Consider the following 12,925-nt stretch of genomic DNA (forward strand, 5'->3'; position numbering starts at 1 on the left):
AAACTGGAGGAAAAAATTCAAAGAATATGTGGATAAATGTGAAACCGCCATAGTAATTAATATTAATAAATAATTTTGGTAGTACACTTGGAAAATACCCTATTTCTTCTTGAATAATTATTACATAATGTCCTAAAAGAAACATATTCTTCCTATGTTTCATATTTTTCAGCACAGTTTCTCATACACAATATCCTCTGACCGGCATAATCATTTGGTAGAATAAAGTGGATGGGGTTGTAGGACCCATTTCATAGATAAAACAGGTTTGCTTACCTTTGGTTTTGAAGGAAGTCTGCTGACAGAGCGTTCTCCAAAGGTCCTGGCTCCTGTGGGTTTATTTTTAGGCTGTGGTAATCTAAGGAAAGATTTGCTAAATTATAAATAGTAAAATATGCTAAGGAAATAAATGGTATCACTTGACCATTAGAAAAGTTCTCTACTTATCCTATTTAATGAGTTAATATTTATATAGATATTCCTTGCTTTTATAGCAGTTCTAGCAACACTGAGTGTAACTGAATTAACTTGACTTATAAAAGTAGACCTATAATGATAGGTCTTAAGTGAGGGTGGAAAATACAGAAATTTCTGTCACTCAACTTTTAGAAGCCAAAAATGAATTAAGGCCATGGCCAGTGGAAAGTCATGGATGCCAACATATTTTTTTAATTTTCAGCACTTGTCTAGCTATGGAATTCCTCTCTGACAGCTAGCCATGCCCTTTCTCCTTTCTACCTCACTATGAATTTCTTAAATACCATAAAACCTTTAGTTCACACTGACACCTCTCTTTCCATGGTTCAAACTTTTAACAACGAAAATTCCTGGAGTGACCCCTCTCTACCCCGAGGTAAAAGCTCTCTAATGTAATATCCCTTAGCCTTAAAACACATTATCTGCAGCAATACCCAGTATAAGCCACTTCCTTGTCTACTTTATCAGTGCTGCAAATATAAACAGAGCATGTATGGATACCTGTACTGGTGAATTCATTCACACCTAATATGATTTCAAATCCACAGAAACCTCAGTTCTCTGCTAGTTCATCACTGTTTTCCTTTTTCAACACATGCTTTGGCTATGGGAGGCCTGCTCTCTTGGAACTCCTGCAGTACTGTAGATCTGGAGAACTTTGGCAACACCCCCCCGGTCGCGTGGTCAAAAGGCTCATTTGACCATGTGATTAGCAGTTCACATTCTCTCCTCACCACCCCACCACCTCTGGTCCCAGAGAAAACTGCTGCAACCCATTAACTAGATGGTATTTTTTTTTACCCATAATTTTCTTTGTTTCCATCTTCAAACACATGAAAAGCAGACGACAAAGAAGAGATAATCTTATTGACTCCCCAAGCCCCAGATGATCTTACATTTTCTGCAATATAATAAAAAATAGCATCTAATTATTGTACTAGGAAAAAACATCCTTTACGTTACACTTCAACTACAAATAAGAAAAAGGAGTAACAGCTGACAGAAAATAACTAATACCAGCTTTTCAAATACTAGGCAATAAAGCACTATAGTGAGATGAAGTGACTTAAGTATGGTAACAGGGTTTTGTACTCAAGTCCCAGGTCGGGAGTCCCTGCCACATATCAGCAAGGTGTTAATCATTCTCCTAAATCACTACTATTGTCACCTGGCTCACTCAATAAAAGCTCTCAGGGTGTTTTCCATTTCCTTCAAGAAAGAATTAACCTCTGAGTTTTACATTTCAAGTCCTCCTAAGTCTAATTGGCTCCTACTTATCTTTATCATGATCTCTGGCTTCTAGCATGAATCCCCTGACTCTAAACAAATGTGGGCTAGCTGCCAGCCTCCTCTAACACTCTGCCCCAGCCATTCCTCTACCAGTGAAGGCTCAAGTCACACCTTGAGTACTCAGCCCTTCTTACCCATAGGGGTTTTGTCCTTCTTTAGCACTATTCTTTTTTTTCCTTTAATCAAGCAAATCTATCACACACATTGAGTACCTTGTCAAGAACTGTCTTATTTTTATTTCATGCATTCCCTGCCCTTATGTGACAAGCTAATCAAGGGCAGGGCCACCTCTTATATAATTCCTGACATTTTCTGTGATAACCACCTATAATGCTATGCACTTAGTAGCTTTTAAATAGTTATTACTTTGAAACTGGGCTTCAAATGCATCTTCATTTTGATCTAGAGATTGCCATTCATCTTTGTCATCAGAAATATCAGGAAGTGTAGGAGCTTGAAACATATTCATGATGAAACCTTAAAGAACAAAAAGAATAACTGTAAAAAGGTTGCAAAAGAGCTTTCATTAACTTGTCATCAGGTGCTACACACTCAGATAAAATAGTTTACCTAACGCTTCTTTTGTGTGCACGGTGGGTGATGGCTGCACTTTGGATGGCGTTGCCTGAACCATTCCCAGTGATGTGTTAGGAGTTGTATGAAAAGAACTTGTGTTGGCAACCTTATGTGTATCACACCCTAGCAAAGAAATGGAGACAAAATGTGGTATCAGTAGGCAAATCAGAATAACTTAAAAGACACACAATTTAAGCAAGTTACAATTAAACCAGTTTGTCATCGTTAAAAATTATCACTAATGATTTCCAGTATTATAGTGCTTTCATATATTTCATTTTTATCTTTATAATAGTCCTATGAGGTAAATAAGGTGAAAATTATCCTTTTCCAGAAAAGGAAATGAAGGCTTAAAGAGATTGAGTGTTTGGTCTAGATTGTACCAGATTAGCAACTTTGTCATAAATTATACCCTTAGTGCCACTGTATCCTATCCCAAGTTCATTGTCACAATGTAAATCTTAAGACTGGCTTCCCATCTCATTCCACTGCAGTCAGGCATAGAATACAAGGCCCTGCACAGCCTGGGTCCTGTTTGATCAGGCCTCACCTTCCTCCTCTCCCTGCTTACCTCCCCACATTGGTCCCTTTGCTGTGCTTGGAATATATCAGAGATTTTCCTGCTTGAGGGCTTAACACTTAATATTCCCCCTGCCTGAAAAGATTGCCCAAGCTAGTGGCATGGTAAGCTCCCTAACTTCAGCCCTTTACCTAAATATCACCTTCTCTGAAATTTCAACCCCACAACTCCAATAGTACATTTCTTTCCCCCTCTGTGTGCGTGGAGATTTTTTTGTTCATGACTTCATCCCTAACTATGTATAACAGTGCCTGGCACCTACAGAGCAGGCTTAATAAGTCTTGGTTCAGTTAATGAGCCTCCAGCTATTTCAAACAGCCCTGCTCCTCACCAAACTGTCCAGAAAAAAGATGTCCCAGTCACACAGGGGGGATGTGAAAGTCCAATCTGTGTGTCTTATTATTTATAAAACTTATCTTCTATGAAAATGCCTCCAACAAAGTAGTACCAAATAACAGTGTAACACTTCTAACTAAACTTTTGATAACCTTTCCTACCTAACATACTAAAGATGACTCTGTTTTGGATTAATTTCCTGAGAAATTTACTAGAAATGTATTCACAAACTACATTTCCAAAGAATGTTAAACTAAAAAGATGTGACTAACAAGTGGATTTCTACATTTATTTGAAATGGCTCACAGATAAATAACCTATACTCTAAGAACAGGAAATCTAACACTCAGGTTCATTAAGGCCTGAAGCCTTCATAAACCACAGTCATAAAACACACCTCTAAGTGATATAGAGGAATATGGACAGAAACACATTTATTATAATTAAACATTACCTTCTTTTATTTCTGCTCCACTCTGTGGCTTGAATTCATGAGTACTCTTATTCACACATCTGGAAGAGAAAACTCTTGAGACACACTAGAGAATAAAATGCTTGATCTAGGCTGGGCACGGTGGCTCACGCCTGTAATCCCAGCACTTTGGGAGGCCAAGGCAGGCGGATCGCCTGAGGTCAGGAGTTTGAGACCAGCCTGGCCAATATGGTGAAACCCCTCCTCTACTAGAAATACAAAAAAATTAGCCAGGTGTGCTGGTAGGCACCTGTAATCCCAGCTACTTGGGAGGCTGAGGCAGGAGAAATCACTTGAACCTGGAAGGTAGGGTTGCAGTGAGCCAAGATCGCACCATTGCACTCCAGCCTGGGCAACAAGAGAGAGACTCCATCTCAAAAAAAAAAAAAAAAAAAAAAAAATGCTTGATCTATTAGAATTTTTAACTAACTCTCAAGAAATAATAGAAAGAAAAAAAAAATCAGTCAATAATTACAAGCCTGTCAAAATACAGATGGAACCACTTAGGGTCTACAGTGTAAGTAAATAAAATTTTTTTTTTTTCCTTTGAGTTCCATTTCAGGAAAAGAATTTTTACAGAAAAGACCAGGTAGTAAACATTTGTGTGACACAGTGATTATAGGAATAAGAACCATCTCTATACGTGGTAAAGTCCTATGACTATTCAAATGATCCCATTCATTACAGAGGTTAAAGAGTTGAGCCCGGCTCCGGGCAGCTAACCAGAGTCAGGACATGGAGAAGCACTGGTGTGCCTCAGCTGTGCAGGACACCTTTGCTGTGATGAGCCAGCAGCCACAGTGCAATGTCCTCCAGCCTTTAAAAGTAATGGTTATCAAGAAAGAAAAAAATGATACGCAAGCCATTTACATCAGTTTAAGTGCACTTGGGGTAGTAGATCTAATGTGTCTATTTAACATTGCTGGAGTTCCCTTAATAAACCCTGTTAAGGTATAAAGTAAAACATGCAAAGCATTTTTAATTTTACAAATCCCTATAAAAACGAGCTAAAAGAGTCGAAATCACTGGAGGTAATTGAAAAAGTGATATGACATTAATTATAATTTCTGAAATCTGGAGAAATCCCTCAAAATTGGGGTAAAAACTTCCAATGCAGAGGTACATTTTGAGAGACAGAATCATGTGTGTTAATCCCAAACTGCTCTCTATGGGAAGACAGAAGGAATATGAGAATACATGTCAAGTAATTGTCTAGATAGTTATGATCTCTGCAGGTATTCAAAGTCAGTGACCAAAGGCAATTTTAGCCTAAAAGCTGTATATTCTTCAGTTACCAAGTGACTGTTGACTTTCAGAGTATTGAAAATTTTTAATTCACAAACGTATAAAATAAAATAAATACTCTAAAAGAAGCATGGAATAAGTAAGCCTAAAGGATTGGGAGCAATGTTTTGCCACTTGCTTTTTCAACAACATACCTATCTAAAAATAAAAGGCAGACGTCATTCATCTTTTACATACTGTTCCTGATAATGCAGGTCATGTAGAGAAGGTGACAAGTGCCATTCACATCACTGTCATCTCTAGGACTACCTTCAGCTTACCCAGCATCTTTGCTGGCCACTGCAAACACGGAGTCTGTTACTGTCTGGGCTTTCAAAGGAACGGGAGGAGCAATGCTCTGGCTGGTGGCTGGGGACACCACAGCTGCAGAAATAGCATTTGCCAAAGGAGGAACAACAGGAGGTGCCTCTCTTGGGTTCTTTTCCATGTTCACTGGTGTCTGCTGATAGGTGACTGGAAGACATGGAGCTCTCAGTTCCTGCTGGGAGCCTACACTTGGCCCCATACATGCTGGATTAACCTTTCATGTTGAACAAACAAACAACAAAAACAAAACCATGAAGTCCAGACTACTACTAATCAGGCATTACAACTTCTCAAAGCATGGCATCTGTCTTCAGTAGATTCCTTTTTCCTTGACGTTTCCCCATACTCCTTCTTCAAGCATTCTGAAATGTACAGTCAACAACAAAAAGACCACTCTACAAAACGGATGCTTTGTAGCTTCTGAACCACAGACACCATTAGCAGCTCATAATTTCTAACCACTGAAATAACAAGTCTCTGTAGTTGTATCAGCATTTAAGTATTATCTTATTTCTCTTTACTTAATTTTGGGAAAAGGTCAACAAATCAGTGTTATCAAAAGCTCATTATAGTGTTCCTCCCATTAAAATACCCTTAGATTGGTATATGAGATAGGACTTGAAATCGGGAAAAAATAAATAAAATACTTTTCGTAGCCATTTTCACTTTGAAGAATAGGAAACACAAATATAAATTGCAATAATAACTGCCACAAAAGCCTGTCTCACCACAGGAAGGATAATAAGCTCTAAATTTAAAATCTTTGCTTTGCTACTCACATCAATATAAGATTGTAATTGTATGCTTTAGTGTTACAAAGTTAGATGAGTTAATTTCTCACCATATAAAAGTATGCTTATAAATTGTTAAGAAAAACACCAGCCAGGCATGGGTGGCTCAAGCCTGTAACTTTTCAATCCCAGAACTTTGGGAGACCAAGGCTGGTGGTTTGCTTGAGCTCCAGAGTTTGAGACCAGGCTCAGCAACATGGCAAAACCCTGTCTCTACACAAAATACAAGAAATTAGCTGGACATGGAGGCAAGTGCCTGTAGTCCCAGCTACTCAGGAAGCTGAGGCAGGAGGATCACTTGAGCCTGGGAGGAGGAGGCTGCAGCGAGCCGAGATTGCACCACTGCATTCCAGCCTGGATGACAGAGTGAGACCCTGCCTCAAACCACAAACAAACAAACACCACCAAATATCTAGGGCAAGAATAGTTATTTTACAGACTAATGGAAAAAAATACAAAAACCTCATCCTCCTTTGTCAGCAAAAATGATAACCGACACCACTTTCTCACCTACCAAATTAGTAAAGATTATAAATAATCATAATATTCAATTCTGAAGAAATATTCTGAACAATACCAGAGATTTTCTCCACCAGATACCAAAACATGTAAGAAAGTTGGAGGCCGAGGTAGGTGGATCACAAGGTCAGGAGTTCAAGATCAGCCTGGCCAACACAGTGAAACCTCATCTTTATTAAAAATACAAAAAATTAGCCTGCCATCTTGGCCAGCGCCTGTAATCCCAGCTACTCGGGAGGCTGAGGTAGGAGAATTACTTGAACCCAGGAAGCGGAGGTTGCAGTGAGCAGAGATCGCACCACTGCACTCCAGCCTGGGAAATAGTGGGAGACTCCGTTTCAAAAAAAAAGAAAGTTGTAGTAAATACATCTATGAAATGATCAAGTAGAGATCTACTGACTAAAACAAAGGTATAGATATTTTAGAATTGGATCTTGTATACATGAAAATTTAGTACATGGTAAAGATATTTTAAATCAATGGAGAAAGGCTGAGCAGATCAATAAATGATTTAGAGACAACAGGCAATCCACTTGGAAATTATAACCTGATGCTATTCATACAGAGAAGTAAGTTTGAAAAAGGCAGGCTTCTAGTTAAAGACAGTGGCTTGATATACTCCAAAAATCTCACCAAAATGACAGTGAAGGAATTCTACACTTAACATAGCTGTTGAAGGCGGCTAGGAGCGGTGTGTCCCTAATTGCTAGACAAGTTCAGAAATCTACACCTGGGAATGGAAGTAAAGGTGGAGCTGAAGATAGGAACATTGTAAAAGTCTGTTTAAAAAGCAGATGCTGGCCGGGCGTGGTGGCTCAAGCCTGTAATCCCAGCACTTTGGGAGGCCAAGGTGGGGAAATCACGAGGTCAGGAGATCGAGAACATCCTGGCTAACACGGTGAAACCCCATCCCTACTAAAAATACAAAAAAAAAAAAAAAAAAAATAGCTGGGAGTGGTGGCAGACGCCTGTAGTCCCAGCTACTCGGGAGGCTGAGGCAGAAGAATGTTGTGAACCCGGGAGGCAGAGTTTGCAGTGAGACGAGACTGCACCACTGCACTCCAGCCTGGGCGACAGAGCGAGACTCCGTCTCAAAAAAAAAAAAAAAGAATTTAATAAGATGGCCATGAAAATTAAGGCAATCTCAAAGAAAATTAGGGGGAAAAAAGGACAAAGATAGAAAAAACGGTGAAATTTAAGAAAATTAAGAAAATTAAATGACCAGTCCAGGATAGCCTGACAGAGAGTATGAGGAAAAAATATCCACCTCTAAAAATATATATTAAGAAAATTCCCCAGAGTTGCAAAACTAGAACATTTAAGCACTAAGTATAATGGATGAAAAGATAAATACCAGATACATCACTATGTCACAATACAGCGGGGAAAAATGATCCTATACCCCTCCAGAGAAAAACAAACATCATCTCAAAGAACCAAGAATGAGAAGGACTCGGGGTTTTTCCACACCAACAGTGCAAGCCAAAAAACAATGAAGGAGTGTCTTTAAAAACTCTTGAGTGAATGTGATTTCCTTCCTAGAACACTGTGCCCAACCAAATTATCAACCAAGTGTGAGGGTAGAATAAAGATGCTTTTAGACATGCAAAAGACCTCAAAAACTAACCCCTCAAACATGCTGCTGTTGCTTCTTCTTTTTTGTTTGTTTGTTTTTTAAATAAGCTATTGGAGAATGTGTGCCTTCAAAATGAGGACATTAAGGAGAAATAAAGACATGGGAACCAGGAATATACCACAGGAAAGGAGCCAGGAAGAACAATTTATTAATAATTTCTTACGACTATCCAGGGAAAATATAAATTATACAAAAAAAGAAATACAAATAAATCAGAAAAAAATGAAATGACTCAAAAGAAAAATGGACAAAGCCATCCAGTCAATTTAAAGGAAAAAAAGTTAAACAGCCACTAAATGTATCCCAAAAATGTCCAAATCCACCTATAATTAAAGAAACTACATCAGGTGCTTGAAAAGATTTAGTATAGTTAATGTTAGCCAAATGTGTACAAGAAACAAGTCCTTTTACACACTATTAATGTGAGTGCACAATCCTAAGTTTATAGAGGGCAGACTGACAGCATTTTAGGTACATACACTTGAAAGGCAGCATGACTTCTAACAGTTTCTACATGATACACTCCCTTTTATAAGGTATGACAGAAGACTATGCTGCAAGTAGAATTAGCTAGATATCTATGCAATAGTAGTGAAAGATCTATCAGAGGTGTTAGGTAGAAAAAGCAGAAAATAAGTCTTATTTATGTAGAACATTCTATTGTATTCATATTTATGTGTTTTCATACACAGTCAGTCTGGAAAAATACAAACTACAGCAGTTAGCAATAAAGGAGAACATTCAGACCAGACGTGGTGGCTCACACCTGTAATCACAACACTTTGGGAGGCTGAGGCAAGAGGATCGCTTGAGCCCAGGAGTTTGGCACCAGGCTGGGCAACATGGCGAGACCCCATCTCTATAAAAAATAAAATAAAAAATTAGGTGGTGTGGTGGTACATGCATGTGGTCGCAGCTACTATGGAGGATACAATGAACAGTTATCATACCACTGCACTCTAGCATGGGTGACAGAGAAAGACCCTGTCTAAAAATTTAAAAAAAAAAAAGAATTTTTGCGTGTGTGTGTGTGTGTGTATATATGCATACATACACACATACATATATAAAAATGAATGCTCTCCTTCATATATACATATATACACACATTTCATGTGCTATTTTAAAAAACCATCATATAGTCACATATTTTTATACTTTCCAAATATGTAAGAAAATAAACTATTTTATCTTCATGGTATCCTATGTCATAGACAGACATATACTATGAAAGATTAAGCAACCACTATACAGCTTAAATGAGTTTATTTCCAATCTCCTTCATTCACTTCTAATTTTAAGAAAATATATGTGGCTCTAACACACTCATCACTTACCTCCTTTTCCAAGATGAAATAATGGCAAACAAAAAACTTATCTAAATGATAAATTATTGAGAGTACTATACTCCAATATTCATTACACAATAGTCACTGTACAAAAACCAGAAAAAGGTCTATATATAAATACATGAATGTATAGACATGTACACATACACACAAACATGTAAAACATACTACCATTCTGTTCTATAACTTTCTACTCTCACTCTACTTTTTGAACTTCTGTGTCAAATTATTTTAGACTTTCAGAAAGTTACTAGCTAAATTAACATCAGAATTAACTCTAAAACAGCACATAGAAAGGAACAAATCAAACTGCCATTCCTGCTGCTGGGTACAGGACGTGTCATGAAGAGCACAACATACCTCGGACCTTTCCTGGGAAGCGGGCAGCTCCTCATGGGATGTCTCCACCACCTGATGTAACTTCTTATGAAGTTCATCCATTTTCTGTTTTAATAGCTGTTCTTCAAAAGCATTTGCTTCTTTCCTTTTCATATAATGTCTGTCTTCATTTACTTTAGGAAAGATAAAAATGGTGTGCATGCAAAATTTAAATCCAGGTCATCATAGGAATACATGCAAAATGAGGAAATTTTAGGGGGCCGATTTTTTTGTCTTTCTCATATTTGGTTTTAGAAGCGAAACTTGTATTACCTTTTAATTTTTACCTGCCCACAGCTTGGCTGCTGTATGTTCAGGGCATGTAAATTACTAAAAAAAAAAATCTACATGCTGATAAAAAATAATAATAATAGCACAGTATAATAGTAAAGATTTTTTTAACCATCATATACATGATTGTTCTTGTAAACAACCATGATTGCCAAATCATTTTAAAGTAAGTTTTTATTTGTTTTTAAAAGATAAAAATTTCTAGAGACTTTCTAAGTAGAAGTGAAGTGCATTAACTGATCAGGGCTTCAAGCATGCTGTGGTCAGTCCCATTTCCAACAACTGGTTAACAGAGCCATGCCACAGACAAGTCAAAGAGTCTGGCTTAAGACTTTCAGTCATGGCATGTGAAAGAAAAATGCATCTATGCCCAGCACAAAATGAGTCCTCTGTGTTAACTGACTTGTCTTCTCTGTTGTCAACTGAGTATGAAAATGAACAAAAAAGGAAGGCCTAGAATGGCTACAGCCCAAATAACTTAGATGGTATACAAGTTCTGAGTGGAATAAAGGTTCAAATAACTGACCTAGGGGTTTAGAATTACTGTATACAGATAATACTGAAAAATTTTAAAATATTTATTTCACTAAAGCTAAGATGACAGTGGTATGTATATCTAATTTAGCACTCTTTCAACCATAAGTTTGCTGCCAAGACATCAATTTAGTCCTTGGACTAACTTGGCTGCTACACTAGTGGTTAAGCAATTTTCAATTCAGAAAAAAAAGGTGCAGCTCGCTGCCAGCGTAGTACTCTCGGGGCAAAGGCAAAATGGGTTAATAATGATTTCGGGCTTCTGATGGGATGAGATGAAGACTTTTGCAGTCTTTCAACATAGTCAATTATTCTATAAAAAAGTAATTACGCAGAGATGAGGATTTTTTTAGGTGACATAAGAATAACTCAAAATACAAGATTGCAAGTACCCCATTGCTCATGCTTTCTCCGTTGATTGTATTTCTGGGCTCTCAATTCTTCAAAGGAAAATTCTGATTCCCCACGAATAAGCTTCTCCTTGCAATACATAACAACCTGCTCAACATCAGCTTTGGATGCCAAAGATGAGTGCACAGAATATTCTGATTTAGAAATCATGATCACTCTTTGTTCCCTATAAGGGGGGAAAATACATTATTTACAACAATGTACTGAAGAGCACTTAAAGGAAACTAATACTAGATTAATGCACTGATTATACTTGCATATTTGACTCTTTATCACAAGCTGAAGATACCACTCCAGAAAGCTCTGAACCCTAAAAAACAAAAAACAACCATCAGCATTCACTTATCTGAGAAGAAAGCGTCACCCAAATTACTTCAGAAAACAATATGAAAATGCTTGAGGGGAAGAGGGACCTTAATCCCAAGATTTACGTAATTTTAAATTATGATTAATATCAAAAGATTTACTTTGTATCCACAACCTCACAATAACTATTGCAACTTAATCAAAGAAAGACTTTTTTGTTTTTTAATAAAGTCCTACTCAGCAGTAGAGAAGAACCATAGTTTATTTCCCTTCAATTCATAGTCTAGGAGCTAGACCATAGTGTCTGAACATTATGCGACTGACATTCCCAACTGCTGTGTTAAACTTTTTTTTTTTAATTAAAGTTTTCCTCAGGCACTACTCTGCCCTCAAGAGTTCTCAAATTCATTCACTAAACAAATATTTACCAGACACTTCCATGTCACACTCTGAGCTAGGTCTGGGAACTGGGACTGCAATCAAGACCCATCTCTGTCTAGAGATTAGACAGGGCAACAGGAGGTCAGGAGGCTGGCAAGCAAGTATAGGATGTAAAATGTAAATTGGGACAAGCTGCATTACCTGTCAAAGTTAGGAATGCATATTCCACTTCTAAGAACGTGTTACATTAATAAAACCTGTACATACACCCTAAGAACAGAGGCGTTTCCATTGGCTTTTGCTTCAAGGAGGTCCTTGATGAACTTTGAAAGAAAGTTGTACTGTGGAGGGTAACATGGGAAACATAGTTGGGAAACATGAGGCTGAGGGAAGAAGAGACTTGAGCATTTTCCCATGTTGATACGCCATGGAGGCAGACGAGATCTCCACAGGGCAAAAATCTTGATGAGGATAAGGACAAGCACAGATAGAAGGCCACCTTTTCTCACAGGGAAGGATGCAGTTACATTTATTGGTTGGTGGCAGAAAACTGACAGATGTCACTTGATGGCATCTGCTATCTGTTGAGATAGTATTTTTGAAGTTCCTGAGATGGAGGCTAGAGGTAGCCAGGTCCCAAGTTTGAAGAGACTGAAAAGAAGTCTAAAATCACTATCTTTTGGCACTAAAGAGTGAACCTAGAAACATAAGAGATACACAAAACATCAAGAGTGAATTGGACACTGGAAGCATGTCCCAGTGCCTGGAAGTATGAGACCTCCCTGTTACTTGAGGTAACAGGCACCAACCTTTGAGGCTCTGAGTTTTGAAAGCCAGGCTCAGGAGCCCCCAGATGGGTGCAATCCCAGGTAGGGATTTCCAGAGCCTATGCAGAGGCCAGCAGAACAGAGCGAAGGACACTCATTGGTAAGGGAAAAGCTGGTGGGGAGAGTAAAGACAGGAGGCTATGTGGTGAAGGCCCCTGGG

At 38.2% G+C, this 12,925-nt stretch overlaps 3 protein-coding genes across 8 annotated transcripts in view; 2 read left to right on the forward strand and 1 right to left on the reverse strand.

Moving 5' to 3' along the window:
• MTLN (mitoregulin) overlaps nt 1–12,925 on the forward strand; it is a 1,146,577-nt gene that overhangs the window by 1,073,776 nt on the left and 59,876 nt on the right. The window lies entirely within an intron of this gene.
• NPHP1 (nephrocystin 1) overlaps nt 1–12,925 on the forward strand; it is a 364,586-nt gene that overhangs the window by 218,669 nt on the left and 132,992 nt on the right. The window lies entirely within an intron of this gene.
• BUB1 (BUB1 mitotic checkpoint serine/threonine kinase) overlaps nt 1–12,925 on the reverse strand; it is a 40,990-nt gene that overhangs the window by 19,086 nt on the left and 8,979 nt on the right. Inside the window, exons 7-15 of the mRNA XM_050753005.1 lie at nt 11,509–11,561; nt 11,233–11,417; nt 9,998–10,149; nt 5,297–5,556; nt 3,714–3,772; nt 2,338–2,466; nt 2,134–2,244; nt 1,279–1,378; nt 277–358 (exon numbers count right to left, since the gene is read on the reverse strand). Coding sequence (XP_050608962.1) covers nt 277–358; nt 1,279–1,378; nt 2,134–2,244; nt 2,338–2,466; nt 3,714–3,772; nt 5,297–5,556; nt 9,998–10,149; nt 11,233–11,417; nt 11,509–11,561 — 1,131 coding nt within the window. The remainder of the gene's footprint in view (nt 1–276; nt 359–1,278; nt 1,379–2,133; nt 2,245–2,337; nt 2,467–3,713; nt 3,773–5,296; nt 5,557–9,997; nt 10,150–11,232; nt 11,418–11,508; nt 11,562–12,925) is intronic.

Source organism: Macaca thibetana, chromosome 13 (assembly GCF_024542745.1).
Source record: "Macaca thibetana thibetana isolate TM-01 chromosome 13, ASM2454274v1, whole genome shotgun sequence".
NCBI lineage: Eukaryota > Metazoa > Chordata > Mammalia > Primates > Cercopithecidae > Macaca > Macaca thibetana.